Source organism: Coregonus clupeaformis, chromosome 18 (genome assembly GCF_020615455.1).
Source record: "Coregonus clupeaformis isolate EN_2021a chromosome 18, ASM2061545v1, whole genome shotgun sequence".
NCBI classification, from domain to species: Eukaryota; Metazoa; Chordata; class Actinopteri; order Salmoniformes; family Salmonidae; genus Coregonus; species Coregonus clupeaformis.
In genome coordinates this window covers 6293585-6314946 of record NC_059209.1, presented here as the reverse complement: position 1 = coordinate 6314946, position 21362 = coordinate 6293585, and the positions used below count along the sequence as shown (strand labels likewise).

At 42.4% G+C, this 21362-nt stretch overlaps 1 protein-coding gene across 1 annotated transcript in view; it reads right to left on the bottom strand.

Moving 5' to 3' along the window:
• Positions 1-1085: 1085 nt before the first annotated feature.
• LOC123493116 (tau-tubulin kinase 1-like) overlaps positions 1086-21362 on the bottom strand; it is a 54594-nt gene continuing 34317 nt past the window's right edge. Inside the window, exons 15-16 of the mRNA XM_045227044.1 lie at positions 3324-4819; positions 1086-2985 (exon numbers count right to left, since the gene is read on the bottom strand). Of these exons, the coding sequence (XP_045082979.1) occupies positions 2553-2985; positions 3324-4819 (1929 nt within the window). The 3' untranslated portion in view covers positions 1086-2552. The remainder of the gene's footprint in view (positions 2986-3323; positions 4820-21362) is intronic.

Genomic DNA, 21362 nt, shown 5'->3' with positions numbered 1-21362 from the left:
GTATATACGGGTCCACTGAAATACCACGCAGGGCAGACAGAGAACTGATCCATTGTTCTAAGTTCTTCTCCAAATACTCTGACAGAGATAGTTCCCGCTCCCTGCTGGCCAATCAGAGTAGAGTCTGAGCGTGGTTTAGACTTACTCAGCCTATCGTTGGCGCACAGGCTGGTCCCAGCCCCTTGGTGCTTCACTGTTGCCAGGTGTCTAGTTGTTTTGCAACTTATCCAGAAAGTCAGCACTTTTGCAGTACACATGTCCTTGAGCGCAGTTTAACAAAGAGGCAGTGTGTATGTGTCTGTGAGAATCACAAGTCTGTCTCACCCTACTCCCTAACAGCTCCTCACATGAATCACAGCTTGTTAAGTTAAACAATTTATATCAGTACAGTACAAACCTATTATGTTTAATCATTAATGCATTCTTTCTAAGCTAGGCATCACATCTAGTTCTAAGAAAATAGAACCCCACAATGTCTAATGTCATACACGGCCTACTGCCATACTCAGCTTCATATATAATGATTAGTGTGCATGTAAACATACTCAATGTTCTACCACGTCTTACCTCATATTCATTTTGGATTTTAATATTTTTATTGAACTTTTTACAAGACGTCAATGTAACCTCAGGGAGTTAGGGAGGGAGAGACCATGTGACAGCTCACATGCTTGCATGGAAAAAGTGGGGGCGGGGAGAAAGGGAAAGGGAGGCCTCCAGTCTACTGGATATCTCTCAGGTCTCATAGGTTCAGCTTTCAGTGCATATATAACAGAATTGAAAGTGCAACTCCAAGAGACCATTAGTCTCAGCACAGTACTACACTGCAATGCACCGCAATGAAACATACTCCTATGTGCATAACTTGTATTATTTTTGTAATCTATTGCTTCCTGTTGGGATGGATCAAAGATTCATTTAATAGCATTAATAGTATTCAAATGTGGGTTATGTACTTGCTCAGGAATATTCTGATATGGAAAATAATATTGATTGGAGACAGACAATTAGAGAAGCTGCCAGCCCCTAAACTAGGGAGAGACTGGACTTACTGCTGTGAGGTGAAATGTGTGTGTGTGTCTGTGAAATATTTGACAATTTGATTGTGTATGGTATTCAATAGCATGTCGTTTTTGTACACATCTGTACTGTAACTTTACCTCTTGAAAATAAAATTACCAAAATATGTGAAAACACTTTAAAAATGTGTCTCTGAGTCAATTCACCCTGATAAGGAACCTTCCAGACCCATTCAGTTGCCCAGGACTGTTCAGTCCTGGAGGGCCCCAAAACTTTTTTTTGTTTCTACCTGGTACTTTATTGCACTCATCTGGTGTCACCTGGTGTTCACCTGGTGAATCTTGGTTAGAAGGAGAGGATGAAAACAAGAAGTAGTCCTTTCTAGGGGCGATGGTTATATCTGGCAAACAGTGTAGAAATGAAACAGGAGATAGTCATTCCACATTACCATGATTTTACTTTAGTTCAGTGACCTGCAACTGTAGGTTTCATTTACCCAATACAAACACAAAACATGGGTTTCAATGATCCATCTATCATTTCATTGTCAGAACATTAAAAGGCAGGTATCTATCGCTCAAAGTTAACCCCATTTTTCTCATGCGTAAAAAAACAGGCATATGTGCCAACATTGTTCAACAGAAGAGGAAAGACAAAATATACAGGTTGTTTTCATATGATAAAAAATAAAGATGTCTTTTTCAAGAAATTATCATATTATATACACTTCTTCGGAACGTAAATATAATCAAATACCCCCAAAAATATAATGATATAAAGCATGCCCATTGTCACACGCTAACAAGAAGGCCAGCAATATTACTTCTGCATCCACTTAATATTGGCAGTAATCTACCCCATAATCCAACCTTCCTCTTTTAACACATATGACCAGAGTTGGGAATGATTTTGGCTTTTGCATTCTATCAGAATTGGTTATCGCGTCAGACCATTGGAAGATTGAGACTTTCGTACATGTCCTTAACATTATTCAACTTATCAAAAGTGTTTGTGATATCTATACCATGCAATGTAAAGCAAGCAGCATATTGTCGATGATAACTTAGTATATCGGTGTGAGACGTTTGTGTGTTGAGAAAGATTACAATTTGGCTTGCAAAGGGCTCATGATGACCGACTTTGTTCAAATTAATTTCTTGCATATAGGATGCAAAATCCACAAACCTAAAGAAATGTTCAACCTCAGAAACAAAAGGAAAATGTATACAATGCACCAGTGAACAGCGTACACATAGCACCACGATAGCATCGCTCCTCGTGACATTGACTAAAAGTTATTTGACTGGAAGCTCATGAAGATTGTTCAGTATGGTTCCTCTTGTAAAAGTTGTTGTCATGGTCTAGTTAGTAGAGGTTCATGATAGTAGACGTTCATGATTTTGATCAAAGATAAAAAAAGATGGGAAACTGCGTCAGTCTTAATTTGGGGCCGGGCTGGAGCTTTTTGAGGCATTGAGTCTCTCTGAGGACAACAGAGAAGTGTACGCATTTCTTCCCAGTGAATCTGTTTACTATCTCGCGGCAGCCATCTTGTCCCCTGTACTTTGTTTCGTTTTGGTGGGGCCCGTGGATTTGGCTCGGATTCTGGCAGGCATAGCGGTGGACGCCTGGGTAAAGGGGTCCTGTGAATTGGCCCGTTTCATAGTGGTAGTAGTAGTATTAGCCCTGGGCCGGAGCGGAGGGGCAGTTGTGGGCCGGACGGAGAGGGACTGTCTAGTTGGACGGACACGCTGGGGGGAGGGGCTGTCTGTCCTGCAGTGGGAGGTGCTTAGGCTGCGTCGGGTCACGAAAACGCAGCGCAGGGGCATGCGGGGGCTGCCGCAGGGCTGGGCGGGGACAGGACAGGGCCTCGGACAGGAGATGGAAGAGGAGGAGCCGGTCTGCAGAGGTTGAGACCGCCTCTGGGTCGGGAGAGTGTTCAGTCCTATTTTCTGAACTTGGAGCCTGAAATGAGAATAGGTGGAATAAGAGTTCATCCTTCCCCCCGGAAACCTTTGATAAGTCATTATTTTCAAGTGTTTTCACAAAAATCATAACAAAACTTTAAAGTAACATGACACCTTTCAACCAATCAAATTAAGTTTAGGTTATAAACTACAGAAATCAGACCGTCTTTGACAGAAATGGCAATGGCTAAACTCTCGTTATTTGGCACCGCAAAGAAGTGTTTTCATAAATTATATTAAAATAATCAAGGGTCTTTGCAATTACTGCGATAACCAATGAGCCATACAATGTTATAATGTTATGTTTGCAAACATGATGTTGTGAAGACTACTTACCCATTATCAAAGGTGGATGCATCTCTACAAATGCCCGATCCTAGCAGCGTGAGAGGGGAGGGCATGGCGGCCACCAGCCACCCCGAGGGCCTCTTGATGGGGGTGACGGGCCTAGGGATCCTGCTGCGCCACTCCGTCTGGCCCTGGTCCCCTCCAGCCCCTGCCCTGGCCTTCAGACATGAGCTCCTCCTGGCCAGGGACTCGTCCGAGGTGTGGGTGTCTTCCTCCGAGCCGGTGGTGGAGAGCGTCTCGGAGGCCCTCCCGTCGCCGGAGGACAGTGAGGAGGATGTCCCCGAGGGCAGCCTCATCCAGCGGCCCTGCTGCTTCTGCACCACCATGCGTGCCAGGTCCAGTTGCCGGGCTCTCTTCCGTAGTCGTGCCCGGGCAGAGAGTGAGGCTGAACGCTCCGAGCCTGTGTCCTCTTCAGACAGTAGAACCGGGATGCGGCTTTTGATCCTCGGCCTGAGGGCAGTATGCGGTAGTTCAGCGTTGGACTCGGCAACACGTTCGGTAGACAATGGCCCATTGTTGGGATCTGCAGAGAGAGTTTTGTGTTCCAGAATGGGCGACATGGCTTCCGGGACAGGCTCCAAGGACTTGACGAAGACCAGCGGTGGGCGGTCGTCCGGTTTGGTGCGCGTGAAACCATTCTCCCAGGTCATGTCTGGGATAGAATGGGCTTGGGGCTCTCTGGAAGGACTCTGGGATTGCTTACCCTGTTCGACATGTCCGGTCTGGTCACGGGTGTCTCCTTTCCATGGTGAGGCCTCCTGGGTAACGTCCGAGAGGTCGCAGCGGTTGCTGCTCTCCTTTGCGGTATGACCTCTGGAAGACATGACATTAAAGTGGGAAGTCTCTGCAATGTGGACAAAGGTGCGCTCGACTTTGGTGAAGGGGGGAGACGCGGGGGCGATAGGAGTGGATGGCCTCAAGTCCGACCTCAGTGTGAAGGAGAGCTCTGGCTGGCTGCCCGCACCCACCAGAGGCATATCGTTCCTAGGGGTAGAGGCAGACGGCGTCCCAAAGTCAACCTCCAGCAGGGCGTGTTCCCCCCCAGTGGATGGAGACTTCCGGGTATCCCCCGGTGAGAACAGAACCAGGGTCTTGGAGCCGTCCTCCAAGTCAGGGTCGGCATCTGCGGCAGAGGCGGGTTCCCGGGGGCCCCTGGGACCGTCCTCGGCCATGAGGGTATCAGGGGCTCCATCCTGGCTCCGCTCTGTGCTTTTTTGGCTGGCCTCGCTGTTTGACTCACTCTTGGTCACATCATCGTCCCGCGGGCCCTGGGGCTCCTGGACCTCGTTCTCTGCCGGCAGAGCCACTGCGAAGGTTCGCCGCTGAGGAAGGGTGCCAGTCAGCATGACGGTGAGGAAGTCGGCCCTCTTGACCTGGAGCTGGGGAAGGATATGGAAATGCTCCTTCTCGTTCATCTGGCCCTTGGTCCTGAAGTCTGGACAGGGCTGAGATAGGCCATTGTGCTCAGTTGGAGACATGATCACCTACAAAAGATGCAATTAAATAATTACTTTTGCACTTGGAACAAGAGGCATGCTGGAAATATGGTCAAGGCAAAAAATATATAACCATAGGTATTTTGGAAGATACAGTGCATTCGGAAAGTATTCAGACCCCTTGACTTTTTCCCAAAAAAAATTACGTTACAGCCTTATTCTAAAAAAGATTCAATTATTTATTTTTCCTCATCAATCTACACACAATACCCCATAATGACAAAGCGAAAACTTGTTTTAGCAAATGTATTAAAAATAAAAAACAGAAATACCTTACATAAGTATTCAGACCCTTTGTTATGAGACTCTAAATTGAGCTCAGGTGCATCTTGTTTCCATTGATCATCCTTGAGATGTTTCTACAACTTGATTGGAGTTCACCTGTGGTAAATTCAATTGATTGGACATGATTTGGAAAGGCACACAACTGTCTATATAAGGTCCCACAGTTGACAGTGCATGTCAGAGCAAAAACCAAGCCATGAGGTCGAAGAAATTGTCCGTAGAGCTCAGAGACAGGATTGTGTCGAGGCATAGATCTGGGGAAGGGTGCCAAAAACTATCTGCAGCATTGAAGGTCCCCAAGAACACAGTGGCCTCCATCATTCTTAAATGGAAGAAGCTGGGAACCACCAAGACTCTTCCTAGAGCTTGACGCCCGGACAAACTGTGCAATCGGGGGAGAAGGGCCTTGGTCAGAGAGGTGACCAAGAACCCAATGGTCACTTTGACAGAGCTCCAGAGTTCCTCTGTGGAGATGGGAGAACCTTCCAGAAGGACTCTGCAGCATAGTAGTGGCCAGACGGAAGCCACTCCTCAGTAAAAAGCAGCCCGCTTGGAGTTTGCCAAAAGGCACCTAAAGGACTGATACCATGAGAAACAAGATTCTCTGGTCTGATGAAACCAAGATTGAACTCTTTGGCCTGAATGCCAAGCGTCACGTCTGGAGGAAACCTGGAACCATCCCTACGGTGAAGCATGGTTGTGGCAGCCTCATTCTGTGGATATGTTTTTCAGCGGCAGGGACTGGGAGACTAGTCAGGATCAAAGGAAAGATTAACGGAGCAAAGTACAGAGAGATCCTTGATGAAAACCTACTCCAGAGCGCTCAGGACCTCAGACTGGGGCAAAGGTTCACCTTCCAACAGGACAACGACCCTAAGCACACAGCCAAGACAACGCAGGAGTGGCTTTGGGACAAGTCTCTGAATGTCCTTGAGTGGCCAAGCCAGAGCCCGGACTTGAACCCGATCGAACATCTCTGGAGAGACCTGACAGAGCTTGAGAGGATCTGCAGAGAAGAATGGGAGAAACTCCCCAAATGCAGGTTTACCAAGCTTGTAGCGTCATACCCAAGAAGACTCGAGGCTGTAATCATTGCCAAAGGTACTTCAACAAAGTACTGAGTAAAAGGTCTGAATACTTATGTACATTTGATATTTCTTTTTTTATAAACATTTTCAAAAATGTCTAAAAACCTGATTTTGCTTTGTCATTATGGGGTATTTTGTAGTGATTGATGAGGGAAAAAAAACTATTTAATCAATTTTAGAAAAAGGCTTTAACGTAATTTTTTTGGGGAAAAAGTCAAGGGCTCTGAATACTTTCCGAAAGCACTGTATGGCTCGCGTCACATGATGTAAATGGGGACAAAACTGGGAAAACATACATACCTAAGATAACTTCATAAAGAATGAAACGAGGGACAAAATTGTTTCCCCAAACAATTTAATGTTGTTTTGGTTATACACAGGCTTTTAAAGATTGTCTAGATTACATACATTGATAGAAAAGGCACAAAAATGCATTGAAGAGTTTTCCCTTTTAGAGACACAATCCAATATCTTGTGATTTTCAAGTGTTTCCCTTCATAAAGATTTGACATACAGTACTGTAGTATATACACACTAAAACCAACTATCTTGCATGCTACTACAGATTAACTGAAAATCAGCAGGCAAACTGATTAAAATGATGTATTTTCAACCAGTTTTAATGTAAAAAAATACATAATTTCAACCAGTTTTGCCCACTGGGAATGGAATATTTATTGAATTGTATGTATATATGTACATATGTTTTGTTGATTTACAAAAAGTTTAAAATACATGCTTTTTACCTGTAAATATTACAAGCAGACTGTACAATTGTATTGTGATACAAAAAATGCTTACACATGTATATACAGTATATCGTACATCTAAAAGACACTCACGGATCACGCTTGACAAATACTGCAGTTATATTCACTACTATTTTTTTATTTCACAATTCTATCATACAGTACCTTCTACTATCTCATGAGCCCTCTGTTTTTATTGCAAGTATGTTCAAGTGCTGACAAACACAGACAATGAATAGGTCAGTGTCTCCAAATATGAAGATGAATGCTAATTAATTTCCAACATTTGACAGAAATCTATCAATCTATTTCTTTAGGTTGTGAATGTGAATGTACTGAAATGGAGATGACGATTGTTTTTTGAGGGACACCAAATTAAAAAACATTCAGACATAAAGAAACTTAATAGATCATCCAAAATGGTCATTGCAGCTTCATTGAACAAATTCATATCTCTACAAATACATCATTCATGTAATGCACTATACCCTATTTAAACAAAAATATGAATGGCTATCCACTTTTCAAATCTGGTCAGATGAACAGTTTGCAGTCAAAAAAACTATGTACTGTAAAACTTCAATTAATAGCCCAGGCGTTTATTTTCCTACATTAGAGCCCTGCACGGGCTTACATTTTTTATGGCCATTTTAAGCCCAAACCCTACCCAGGCCCGTTTGCTTCTGGCAAATTTCAGGCCTTACCTGAACCCAAAATAAGAAATAACTTCCTCCGTTAGTATCCATTAGCTGCTCGTCTTTCTGTCCCTCGCTCCCTGCGCTGCTGCATGCACTCAGTGCATGCACTCTGCTTGTGCGCATATCCATAGCAATGCCTCTGCTTGTTGTCCTGCTCAACGACGAGACAGAGAGCAGTTAGATGTTCACAAGCTACTTTTCGTCACTCTAAACTCCGACAAAACTCAAGGAACATTATTATTTTCAGGAAAATAATCTCGCCTGTAGACTCGAACAATGTTCTTGTCTTATATTTGACGAGGTTGAAGCACTTCTGACACCATGATATGTACTGTGCAGCAGAGCACAAGCAAATGGCTCAGCTTCAAAATGTTAATGATCAATTTAGTGATACCCGAGCCCTACCCTTACCCTAGTTATTGATGAAAAAACAGGCCCTACCCGGCACTAACCCAACGTATAATGTCAGGGCCCTCGGGCTCGGGTCGGGTAGCAGAGCATCTAGCTTACATCACTGAACACAACAGGCGCATTTTGTTCAATTTATTCATTTCCTGCACTATTGTCTTATCATTTACACACTGTCACGCTTCTTTTGTCTTAGAATGCCTCTATTTAAAAATAAAAATACAACTTTTCCTTGACAGAATGATTATTATCCTTTGACTGTGCATTTTCGTTAGTTCTTACTTTTGCCACTAGCGGTTGATCTGCCAATCTCTGGGGGTCTGTACTCCCGATGTTGTTGACTGTTTTTGTGCTTGCCAGTTAGCTAGCAGTACTCATCTGTTAGCGGCCAACGGCTAGCAGTTTCTTACTGGCGATAAAAATTGATGATTGCCATAATTTGTTGGAGTCATTACTGAATGATTTAATGTAACAAATCAAACATTAAACCTCGTAAACAATTCATGGTAATTCATGGTAACCTTAAACAATTCATTTAGACCCGGCGTTCATTTGAAACAGGCGTTTACTTGCTGAAATGTGTGCCGTTGCCCGGCTATTAAAAGGGTCAGGCGGCTATTTGAGACTGCATTTAAGTGTTACGGTACATCTTCATTTTCAGTAAATTTTCCTTAAGGAGATGCATAAAATATTAAAATCATTCAACACTTAATATTTATAGACTGAACACACTCTTTCAAATTCTAGGCTATCGTTGACAAATAGAACTCTGCAATTCAAGGTAATAATTCTATACAAGACAACGTCATGCTTTTATCTTAACTCAACTTGAAAGCCTAAGGGTTAGGGGGCTTTCTGAGCATACAGTGTACTTTATAGGTGCAGTGGATTTGTGTAGTGTTATATGTGATATGTTACATGTTACACATGTATCACATCTATGGCATTTTCAATCACTCTTAGTCCATGGCTAAAAGGGATTTCTGCCGCAGTAAACAGTTGACAATATTTCACAACAGACACTTTGATTTCGCAGCAGATCTCTCAACCTATACTGCTATCCATTTACAATAGGTTGGACACGGAGCCTTGCGGAAACAAGTAATTTTTCAGACTATAGGACAGGATATGCAAAACATATGGAAGATATGTTCATGTATCAGTGACGTGAACTGAATATGTTTAACTTGCAATCTGATAAATTAAAATAAGGTGTGAATCACATAGTTGTTTGTTAACTGAAAATGCAAGTACCTCTTCGCTGCAACTTGAAATACATATTTGATCCGTGAGTATACTCTGAGTCAATATTCACATAATAATAAGGAATTCCACGCCCACAAATTGGGGAAAACAAACATTCTTTCCCATTGACCCCCATTATAAAAGAGCCAACTTCGTCGTTGATTTTTAGTTATACGGAAATAACAAAACATGCCGAAAAGCTGCTGTGTTGTTCAATGTACATGTAACCAGGTAAAAAATCCCAACCTACAGTTCGCAATGCTCCCACGTAGGGAAATAGATCCTGCGAGTAGAGCCCTGTGGCTTCAGGCTATTTGGCGTGGGAAATGTGGGGAGCCGGTGTCCAAGTATGCTACACATAGCTATGTGCGTGGAAAACATTTAATCACAGGTAAGACAGTTAACTTGTTAAGTATAGTCTGTTTGTAACTCCACTCACTACTTGTACTGTAGCTGTATAGTCTGTTTGTTTGTGTTGTTGGTCTTGGCTAGCTTAATGTTGCGGTCGGTAGCTAGCTAGCACCGTCATGAAAAGGGGCACTGAAAACGCAGGCAATGTTGAAAAGTCATCTTTAGACATATTTTACTTTTCTTAAATGTAATTTTGTAAATGACTAAAACAAGCAGACAACAAGAACATTTTGTTTGAAAAAGGTCACATTTTTGCTGTGAGCCAATGGGGTAACCTAGGTAACCACAGGTTGTTTTCCCCACAGGCGAGCGGGGCCAGGACATTCTATCTAATACCAACTGGGACTATCCCTTTACCAGTGGTAATATACAGAAGTATATTATTACTGTGTTGTTCCACCAATTGGGTGCCCTTTGAGTAGTACAACTTGGTCAAACAAAACTTTGGATTTCACCTAATTTATAACAGGGTTGACGTGTTATGCGCGACACCCTCAGTTTTCCACCACAAAACACCATAAAATTGCCAAAAAGACTAGAACCAGCTCACCTGCTTTCACACTAGGATTGGACTTTTAGATGTTCAATAGAATTAATAGTTTCACCATATCAAAATGAGAGTTTGGTTAACAGGGTTGACCTTAAAATGAGGGACAGACGTAAATTAATCACTAATCACATGAAATCTATAATAATCTTTCAGAAATGACTTTGTCAAAGCAACGATGTAACTATAGCTTTACAATGATGGTGAAGATTTTTTTGGGTTAACAGTTTTTTTTGTTAAGTCTGAAAAAACGTGAGGAGGGAGCTGTCAAAATGCTGGCACTTTAGCAAGTCTTTATTCATATTATAAAAATGTGGTCTATATTAAAGGGTACTTCATTTAACATAACAGGCTTTTAGAATTCAATATTGGTGCACAATATCTTCTTAAAATATCAAAGGGACGCAAAAGACACTCATTTCATAGAACGACCCTCCTATACATTTATAGCCAGAGGTTTGATCTTTTATATATCATGCAAATTGTGTTAGAAGTATGAAAACAGTCTTGTACAATACAATTTCAAAATTGCCTGTGTTATTTTCAGAGTTCAGTGACAACGTTCAACATCCTGTTTTGATTGAGAGTATTATGGCGAGATTTGTTTTACCGAGAACAACGGACAAAAAAGTACAAAAAACATAATATTTTTTTAATAGCAGTGCCAATAATGTCAAGGAACAGTTTGCATGTGTTAGCAGCCAACCACTCTCAGGACATTCACTGAGTAGTGCTCGTTACATGGTGCTATACACAAAACGACTAGCATGATTTGCAGAAAATCGTTGAACCAAGCAGCGAGAAATGAACTGACGGAACAGTTATCTTTTCTAATCAGGCGACATTCAGAGAGGGATGCTTGCTGGCTTCTTAGTGCTGTTAAGTAAATGCAAACGTCTTAAATGCAAAGCTTGGCAAAAGTAAAAGTGGTGCATATTTTTGTAAGCCCTTTAGCGCATTCACAAAAGCAATCATAAAAGAAACATAAGATCCTACTCATTGAGAAGACCAAATAAGAAGGCTGTATGTGGTTATGCCATTTCAGAAATACAGTAGTATCGTTCCTCTTCACAATGGTTTCAGCAAAACAGGGAACACAAAGCCAAGAGATACATGGTTGTTACAAGAAGACATCAGTAAAATAACAGCATAAAACGTTCATTAAATGTTGAAAAGACATCCAAAAAACCTTGGCGTGTAACAACATCAGCTTACAGTGCAGCGTGAAGCCTGTGATGTCACGGGTCAAGTATTCCTAAACTGGAGGTGCAATTCTATACAATTCATTTCTATACTGTACATTATTTCACTTGGCTACATCTACAATGCCCTTTACATTATAACTGCTACCCACAATACCTCATTGGTTGGGGATGGAGAGAAAGTGGCGTAAAATGAGTGTGGAAATAACCAATCCTCTCCTCCTTTCCTCTTAACCTTGTTTCTCCAAAATGGCATAAAACAATTTTCCCCAAGCACCCTTAGCATATCCGATTTATTGCGTTTCTCATATTTTGCATCAATATTTTCTACCTGGGCCCAACAGTGACCATGTTCTCCTGTTATGTCCTTTATAAAGTGCAACAGTGAGGTACAGTACTCAAGGGACAACAATGGAGAAAGAAGCGCCAATACTGTATATGTTGATGACTTATCTACACAAATATACTGCCACATACAACAGTCGATCCTGATATACAGTATGTAGCTCACTTCACTGCAAAAATACACACCAAAACCCACAGAATTCCAATGGCATTTTTGGCTAACTTTGGCTAATTGGATGAATGGTTATGCCATTCGAATGAATGGTTATGCTATTCTGCTGGAAGATAGATAACGCAAAGCCCCCCAGTGCAATCCAAACCCTAGCATTATCTATCTATAACAATGATGGAGTGAAGAGCTGAGCCAATGCAATGGCAGAGATGTCATTCTATGGAGCTTAAACTTATAGTGGGGGAAAAAAGTATTTAGTCAGCCACCAATTGTGCAAGTTCTCCCACTTAAAAAGATGAGAGAGGCCTGTAATTTTCATCATAGGTACACGTCAACTATGACAGACAAAATGAGAAAAAAATATCCAGAAAATCACATTGTAGGATTTTTAATGAATTTATTTGCAAATTATGGTGGAAAATAAGTATTTGGTCAATAACAAAAGTTTCTCAATACTTTGTTATATACCCTTTGTTGGCAATGACACAGGTCAAACGTTTTCTGTAAGTCTTCACAAGGTTTTCACACACTGTTGCTGGTATTTTGGCCCATTCCTCCATGCAGATCTCCTCTAGAGCAGTGATGTTTTGGGGCTGTCGCTGGGCAACACGGACTTTCGTCCTGGTCCCTTTGCAGAAAAACAGCCCCAAAGCATGATATTTCCACCCCCATGCTTCACAGTAGGTATGGTGTTCTTTGGATGCAACTCAGCATTCTTTGTCCTCCAAACACGACGAGTTGAGTTTTTACCAAAAAGTTATATTTTGGTTTCATCTGACCATATGACATTCTCCCAATCCTCTTCTGGATCATCCAAATGCACTCTAGCAAACTTCAGACGGGCCTGGACATGTACTGGCTTAAGCAGGGGGACACGTCTGGCACTGCAGGATTTGAGTCCCTGGCGGCGTAGTGTGTTACTGATGGTAGGCTTTGTTACTTTGGTCCCAGCTCTCTGCAGGTCATTCACTAGGTCCCCCCGTGTGGTTCTGGGATTTTTGCTCACCGTTCTTGTGATAATTTTGACCCCACGGGGTGAGATCTTGCGTGGAGCCCCAGATCGAGGGAGATTATCAGTGGTCTTGTATGTCTTCCATTTCCTAATAATTGCTCCCACAGTTGATTTCTTCAAACCAAGCTGCTTACCTATTGCAGATTCAGTCTTCCCAGCCTGGTGCAGGTCTACAATTTAGTTTCTGGTGTCCTTTGACAGCTCTTTGGTCTTGGCCATAGTGGAGTTTGGAGTGTGACTGTTTGAGGTTGTGGACAGGTGTCTTTTATACTGATAACAAGTTCAAACAGGTGCCATTAATACAGGTAACGAGTGGAGGACAGGGGAGCCTCTTAAAGAAGTTACAGGTCTGTGAGAGCCAGAAATCTTGCTTGTTTGTAGGTGACCAAATACTTATTTTCCACCATAATTTGCAAATAAAATCATTAAAAATCCTACAATGTGATTTTCTGGATTTTTTTTCCTCAATTTGTCTGTCATAGTTGACGTGTACCTATGATGAAAATTACAGGCCTCTCTCATCTTTTTAAGTGGGAGAACTTGCACAATTGGTGGCTGACTGTAAATACTTTGGAACCAGAATATTTTGCTTCATGATAGCCTCAGCTGTTTTACAAAACAAGTGGCAGGGTGATTGCCATTTTAAAAAGAGATGAATCTTACATGCACTGTAAGTGCCTGAAATACTTTGGAACCAGATTTCAATTCATAAAACACAGCTGTTTGCATAATACCTGTCTGACACCACAGCTCCTCTAGTCCACCCTAACCACTGGTCCAGGGTCTACCCTCCTTATGGTTAAGGATAGGATTCAGGGTTGGGTGATCTTATCCTAGATCTGTGGTTAGAGGCAACTTCTATATCAAGCAGGAAAATACACAGTCTCTCTGGGTAGAACTTGATACGTGCAAGTTTTCCTCCGTCAACATTCACACATAGCAGCTTTGCTACCGATTCCAGACAGTGATGTGATTTCACATTACGACCAAACGAACTTCAGACAACTGTGAAATAACTACTAGGGTGAGCTGAAGCTGGAAACTGAAGTTGGAAGCTGGAAGCAACGTCAGCACAAGAACTGTTCGTCAGGAGCTTAATGAAATGGGTTTCCATGGCTGAGCAGCCGCACACAAGCCTAAGATCACCATGCACAATGCCAAGCGTCAGCTGGAGCGGTGTAAAGCTCGCCGCCATTGGACTCTGGAAACGCGTTCTCTGGAGTAATGAATCACACTTCACCATCTGGCAGTCCGACAGACGAATGTGGGTTTGGCGGATGCCAGGAGAACGCTACCTGCCCATATGTATAGTGCCAACTGTAAAGTTTGGTGGAGGAGGAATAATGGCCTGGGTCTGTTTTTCATGGTTCGGACTAAGCCCCTTAGTTCCAGTGAAGGGAAATCTTAACGCTACAGCATACAATTACATTCTAGACGATTCTGTGCTTCCAACTTTGTGGCAACAGTTTGGGGAAGGCCCTTTCCTGTTTCAGCATGACAATGCCCCATTGCACAAAGCGAGGTCCATACAGAAATGGTTTGTTGAAATTGGTGTGAAAGAACTTGACTGGCCTGCACAGAGCCCTGACCTCAACCCCATCAAACACCTTTGGAATGAATTGGAACACTGACTGCCAGCCAGGCCTAATCGCCCAACATCAGTGCCCGACCTCACTAATGCTCTTGTGGCTGGATGGAAGCAAGTCCCCGCAGCAATGTTCCAACATCTAGTTGAAAGCCTTCCCAGAAGAGTGGAGGCTGTTATAGCAGCAAATGGGGGACCAACTCCATATTAATGCACATGATTTTGGAATGAGATGTTCGACGAGCAGGTGTCCACATACTATTGGTCATGTAGTGTAGCACATGTCATTAAATGCTATGTCACGTAACTGAATTAAGTACAGTTATTTGAGAGTAGGTTTCACCATTTCCTGCATCATACCATTTGAATCATGTTACTGTGGCAACAGTAAGTTGTCATAAACTGTCACAACATGTTATAACAACATGATTTGGACACTGGTACAGTAAGTGTTATTACATTTGCAATACCTCAAGCCAAAGAGAACCATATAGAATTATACTAAAGCTGTCTGTATGGGACAACTGATACTGCCTATAATTTCTATAGTTCAAGACTCCATTGTGGTCACAGTAGCCATAATGAAAATACAGTACAGATGTATGATCTTAATTTTAGCCAGTTTGCTACAGCATGAAAATAATCCTGCAGCAACAGGACATGCAAATTATTATGTGTATTATAATTAATGGACATTTTTGTAGGGGTTGATAAATTTTTTGTTAAGAGCATTCAAGTCTGAAATTTCAAAGCCTTTTTAAAAACTCAAACACATTACACGTTTAAATTCTCAGCAACAAAAGAGTAATCAAATTAAGATCGTACATCTGTACAGTACATTGAAGTCAACCACGATAACGCTTGTCGTAAAACATGACACTGAATGCTAGAGAACAGGAACCCCACACCTAAAATCCTCACCCTTCAGAGGCCTGCCTAATTCATTGCTCCAGCATTTTAACGCATGGAAAGGACGGAGATGCAAGCAAACCGACACACAAAAATCACCTCTAGAAAGTACACCAAAAGCAAGATAAGACAGACTGCTGAAAGATTTCTGTTTACACTCCACAAGAACTAGCCTGGTCCCAGATCTGTTTGTGCTGTCTTGCCAACTCCTATGGTCATTGTTATGGTTATGGACGTGACAATGACCACAAGTGTTGGCAAGACGGCACAAACAGATCTGGGACCAAGCTATACAAGATCAGCGTGAAGACTGCAGAGCACTGATAGTAGCACCCTAGCATCACCTGCTCTGGGGAATAATTTAACTCTAATGCTCTGTCACAAGACCCTCGTAACACTGTCAGGAGCATGACATAACTGATGCCTTGGGATAAACAAGGATAACTTATGACTCTACATTGTTATGACACAGTTTCTTTTACGACTGCTTAAAGTCAGCTATCATTAGAGGCCGTAACTGCTTATGACATCTGTATGTCATTATCATGACAGTGCACATAGGTCTTATGAGGAAATATTATTTAAGGAAAGTGTGGTAACACTTAACTTAATGCTTGCAGGTATAAAGCTTTATTACCTGTTATAAGCATGTATGAGCCATTATAATGACTTACATTGGGTTATAACCTCATCATAATGCATTATACCCATGGCAATCTGCGATTGGTACATCAATTTTAATATATACCCATTTATTCTTAAAGAATATAACTTAGAAATGCCTAATGAGCTTAGTTCAACTGTCGTAACCCATCAGAAGCCAAAATATAAGCTTGGTTTACTCCATTGTTTGTAAACAATGCATCAAAAAATGGTTACAACTATAAGTTTGATATCATGGATCTTCATTCCTTGCATCCATAGCTCTGTCTATGAATTCAAGAATAGCTCTCCATCCCCATCCCTCAGCTGTTTACCAAAACAGTGGTGGGATCTCCACCTTGTTATTGTTTGAACTACAGATTGCCCCTTTAAGTAAAGTGTTACCGAAAGCGTTATTGAATTCCTTTACGTACGCATCACCGACATGACCTGCAGTCGACGACAATCCCTCAAGCCTTCAGCAAGAATGGAAAAAGAAGAACGCGATGTAGTTGAACAGCCTCTTAACAGTCCCGGTATTGTGACTCCTCCTCCTCACGGCACCATTAAATTATGAAGAAACCTCAAGTTTCCACTTCCACCCCTTTTTACTCAAATTGTGTATATTTTTGTGGCACGTGCAACTCTGACTGTGCAAGGAGCAGGCTTTAAAGAGTTTACTGCGTGAAAAATGTTTTGCCCTCAGCACTTTTCTTCTCTTGCTATTCACTTTTTCAAAGTGAGTTACATTAAAGTGAGTTGTTTGAACGATGTGTTTTAGTTCAGCATGTTTGCGTGTGTCTGAAAGAGAGAAGGTGTGTATGTGTGTGCAAGCGTGCATGTGTTTGTGTTCTAACCAACCCGCCAAAATATGGCTCTTTGGGTTACAAACTGCGTGTGTGTACATGAGTATGTCCCTGTGTATGTACATAATGGGTGTGTACGAGTATACGCTAATGCATTTTAGCATGCAGAGTGCCCCTCCCTCAGCTCGCGTTCTTGTTCATGAGCTTCGCCAGCAATTGCTGGATTTGCGTGCGCGACACGTTCAGGACTGAGTGCCTGCTCCGCGGGCTGCCCGGGCACTGCAGGGGAGCGTGGCGCCTGTGCGTGGAAGTGTTCATGTGGGCGGGGCTGCTCTCGGCCGAGCGGCTCCGCTGGATGAAGGACCCTCCGGGGTGCGGGTACTGCTCCGTCTCCAGCGTGGATGATGAGAAGACGTAGGAGGCCAGCCTCCGCAGCTGATTGGGCCTCGGGTGGTGCCTGTCATCCTCCAGCTGCAGAAGAGACCAATCAGAAAACAGAAGGAGGGGCATTAGGATGGAAGAGGGAGGGACAACCAGGTCATGCTAACAGACTATAGACTAGTATTGGACCACGTCCCAATACTACTGAAACAGCTTCATTTCCTCGTCTTCTTACCCTTCCTCACCAGTGATCTAAAAGGATTAGATAGTTGAGAGTTATAGGCTTGGGCTCTCAACTATCCAGTACCATTCAGGTCAGTTGATAAGAGGGAAAAGAAGGAGACAAGGAAAGGGATCCATATAGAGTATTGGAACATATATTGTCATACATCTCTCCTTCCCTGTGTGCATGCTATAAGGGTTCTCTGATGTAGTCCAGAGAGAAACAGGGAGAGGAAGACTCTCTATGGTTGTAGCTAGGGTTGCCATTACAGCAGAGGTGTTACAGTATGTTAAAATGATAGAAGACAGTATTCTACAAAACACTTAAGTGGGTTGCCAGATTGGAAGCAAATGACAGTAGGTTTCCGTCTATCTCATAATCGAGGCACAGTGCACACATTCCCCAACAATACCGTTAAAAAACACACAAGTACTGCACATGTTCTTCTAGTATGTAAACACATTGAACCTGGGAAAATGCCTGGACACGATCAAAGTTCATTACACCATTGGAAAATGCTAAATGAATAACACAAAATATAGATGGTGTCATCAAGCACACGAAAACACAAACACACGACGAAGAAAAACGGGATAGATATGGCTCAACAAAAAAAGGAGTTCGGAACAGAAACGAATTAGGAAAAAAACAACAGAAGTAAGGACTATCCTAAACTGTGCTTACCCCAAAACACCACTTTATTTCTTCGCTTGTTGTTCCCATGGCACCCCTCGCTTTTCTCCTCAGGTGAGTGCAACTTGACATACTGTACTTTTAAGTGATAGGTTGAGCAAATGCATCAGTTATGTCAAGGAAGAGGTCGCAAGGCAAATAAAACGAGGGTCCTTGATCATGTTTGCGATAGCGAGGCCTGCCGTACTAGGCACTTGCGGTGAAATCACAAATAAGGCTGGTAAAACGTGATTGGTGAGGTAAGAAAATCAACATTTTTGTTTTCTTTTACAGTAATCCATGACAAGGAAATACAATTGGCACAGGGAATGGGTGAACTGGCCTTGTGGTTTTGAAGGCCCCTTGTGTATGCAGGTTTTTATTTGTACCAAACTCCTGTGCAAAACATATTCTTTAAAATATTTCATGGACATACTGTAACAGTCAGAAAAATACACTTACAAAACCTATTTGAAGGTTAAATAGGCATAAAATGTAAACTTGATTAGATGGTACGCAGACCTGCATAATACAAGAGTGCTTCAGGACTGGTTTCTAATTGATGCAGTGCTAAAGGACCCTAGTGGTACATGGATGGTGGGTAATGTGTATTAATGAAACAATCTGTAAGATTTCTTGTTCAAAGGTTTTTAGGCAGGGCAACAAGGTCAACAATATTTTAAATTGTAATCTAAGCCAGTGGGAAAAACTAGTTGACGTCAAGTTGTGTTCTGATTATAAATGTTTTTAGACATATTTTTAACGTCTTTAAATAGTTGAAATCATCTGACCAGATAACAACCAAATTATGGTGCCTTTCCCAGGGCCGGATTACCGAACGGGCATGCAGGGCACATGCCCTGGGGCCCCAACCTCCAGGGGGTCCCCCACAAAAAAACATATGAACACGTCGGTTGGGGCCCCCCAGATAGCATTTTATGAACACGTCAGTTGGGGCCCCCCCCCCCAGATAGCATATAAACACGTCCTAAACCATGGCAAAATGTGTAGAATTGCCGAAAATTAGCTTTAAAACAGGAAAATGTTCTCTCAGCCTCATGGGAAAATGTATAGAATAGAATTACATTTGTTATAAAACTGCAAATGTTTCAGTCTGCCCCATGGTAGAATTGCAGGAAATTAGCTTTTAATCAGTTTTGATATGATCTGAGCTAGTTGATGTCTTTTTATTCCAATTGAAGAGATTGCAGTGGGTATAATTGGTTGAAAAGACATCAGACTAAAGGATTTTGAGACATTATGGTCAGGTTTTTATTACATGTCTTTTTGCACCTGGTTGTAATCTGATGTTGGTTCAACAAAACCTAAATAGGCTGCATTTTTCCCAGGGTTGTTGATGTCACCATGACAAAGATGCGGTTGAAATCTGATTATCTGACTTCGCTTTAACCAGAAAACCAAATTTTAACAAAAGGAAACCTTACAAAAGGTGACTTTAATTAAGCCTGTTGTGTGAAGTTTTGGATTTGTACACAAAATAGTTTGGGTGTGCGTATTATGTTCAATAAAAATAATAAAAACAACGTTGATTTCCGTTTTCAAAGAACAAGGATTTGCTCCATCCTTGGGTGGGTCAAATGCATGTTCAAGTATCTCCAAAATTAAAACAAAATATTTGAAAAGGCATTCTTCCACAGCGCATTTAAACTCTATTTCAATTCTACTCAATTGAGGTAATGAAATTCCATGAAATTAGTCACTTTTGGGTAGTGTAACTTAGTGAAAGTTTTACTTTACCTAATTTTAACATTATGTTATGATGAGCAACTTAATAAAAAAGAGCCTTATTCTAAAATGTATTAAATTGTTTTTTCCAAGTCATCGATCTACACACAATACCCCATAATGTCAAAGCAAAAACTGTTTTTTAGACATTTTTGCTAATTTATAAAAAAAAAAAAACTGAGCTGTGCTAAAGGCGTCACTACAGATCCGTGTTCGATCCCGGGCTGTGTCGCAGCCGGCCGCGACCGGGAGACCCATGAGGCGGCGCACAATTGGCCCAGTGTCGTCCAGGTTATGAGAGCATTTGGCCAGCTGGGATGTCCTTGTCCCATCGCGCCCTAGGGAAGTTTCTCCCATTCTTCTCTGCAGATCCTCTCAAGCTCTGTCAGGTTGGGCGATTAGGCCTGACTGGCAGTTGGCGTTCCAATTCATCCTAAAGGTGTTTGATGGGGTTGAGGTCAGGGCTCTGTGCAGGCCAGTCAAGTTCTTCCACACCGATCTCGACAAACCATTTCTGTATGGACCTCGATTGTGCATGGGGGCATTGTCATGCTGAAACAGGAAAAGCCCTTCCCCAAACTGTTGCCACAAAGTTGAAAGCACAGAAATGTCTAGAAAGTAATTGTATGCTGTAGCGTTAAGATTTCCCTTCACTGGAACTAAGGGGCCTGCCAGATGGTGAAGCGTGATTCGTCACTCCAGAGAACGTGTTTCCACTGCTCCAGAGTCCAATGGCGGCGAGCTTTACACCACTCCAGCCCATACTTGGCATTGCGCATGGTGATCTTAGGCTTGTGTGCGGCTGCGCCCGACACACAGTTATTGTGGTGACGTTGCTTCCAGAGGCAGTTTGGAACTCGGTAGTGAGTGTTGCAACCGAGGACAGTTGATTTTTACGTGCTACGCGCTTCAGCACTCTGCGGTCCCGTTCTGTGAGCTTGTGTGGCCTACCACTTCGTGGCTGAGCCGTTGTTGCTCCTAGACGCTTCCACTTCACAATAATAGCACTTACAGTTGACCGGGACAGCTCTAGCAGGGCAGAAATTTGACGAACTGACTTGTTGGAAAGGTGGCATCTTATGACGGTGCCACGTTGAAAGTCACTGATCTCTTCAGTAAGGCCATTCTACTGCCAGTGTTTGTCTATGGAGATTGCATGGCTGCGTACTCGATTTTATACACCTGTCACCAATGGGTGTGGCTGAAATAGCCAAATCCACTAATTTGAAGGGGTGTCCACATGCTTTTTTTTATATATAGTGTACATACTCTGCTCTGAGTTAGGATGTTTTGAGCACAGGGATGAGTTGTGGCACCCTCTAGTGTTGGGCGCAGGGAAATAAAAAAAACTGTGTTACTGTCCTTACAGTATGTGTGTGGGCCTCCCACTAGACATATACAGTAG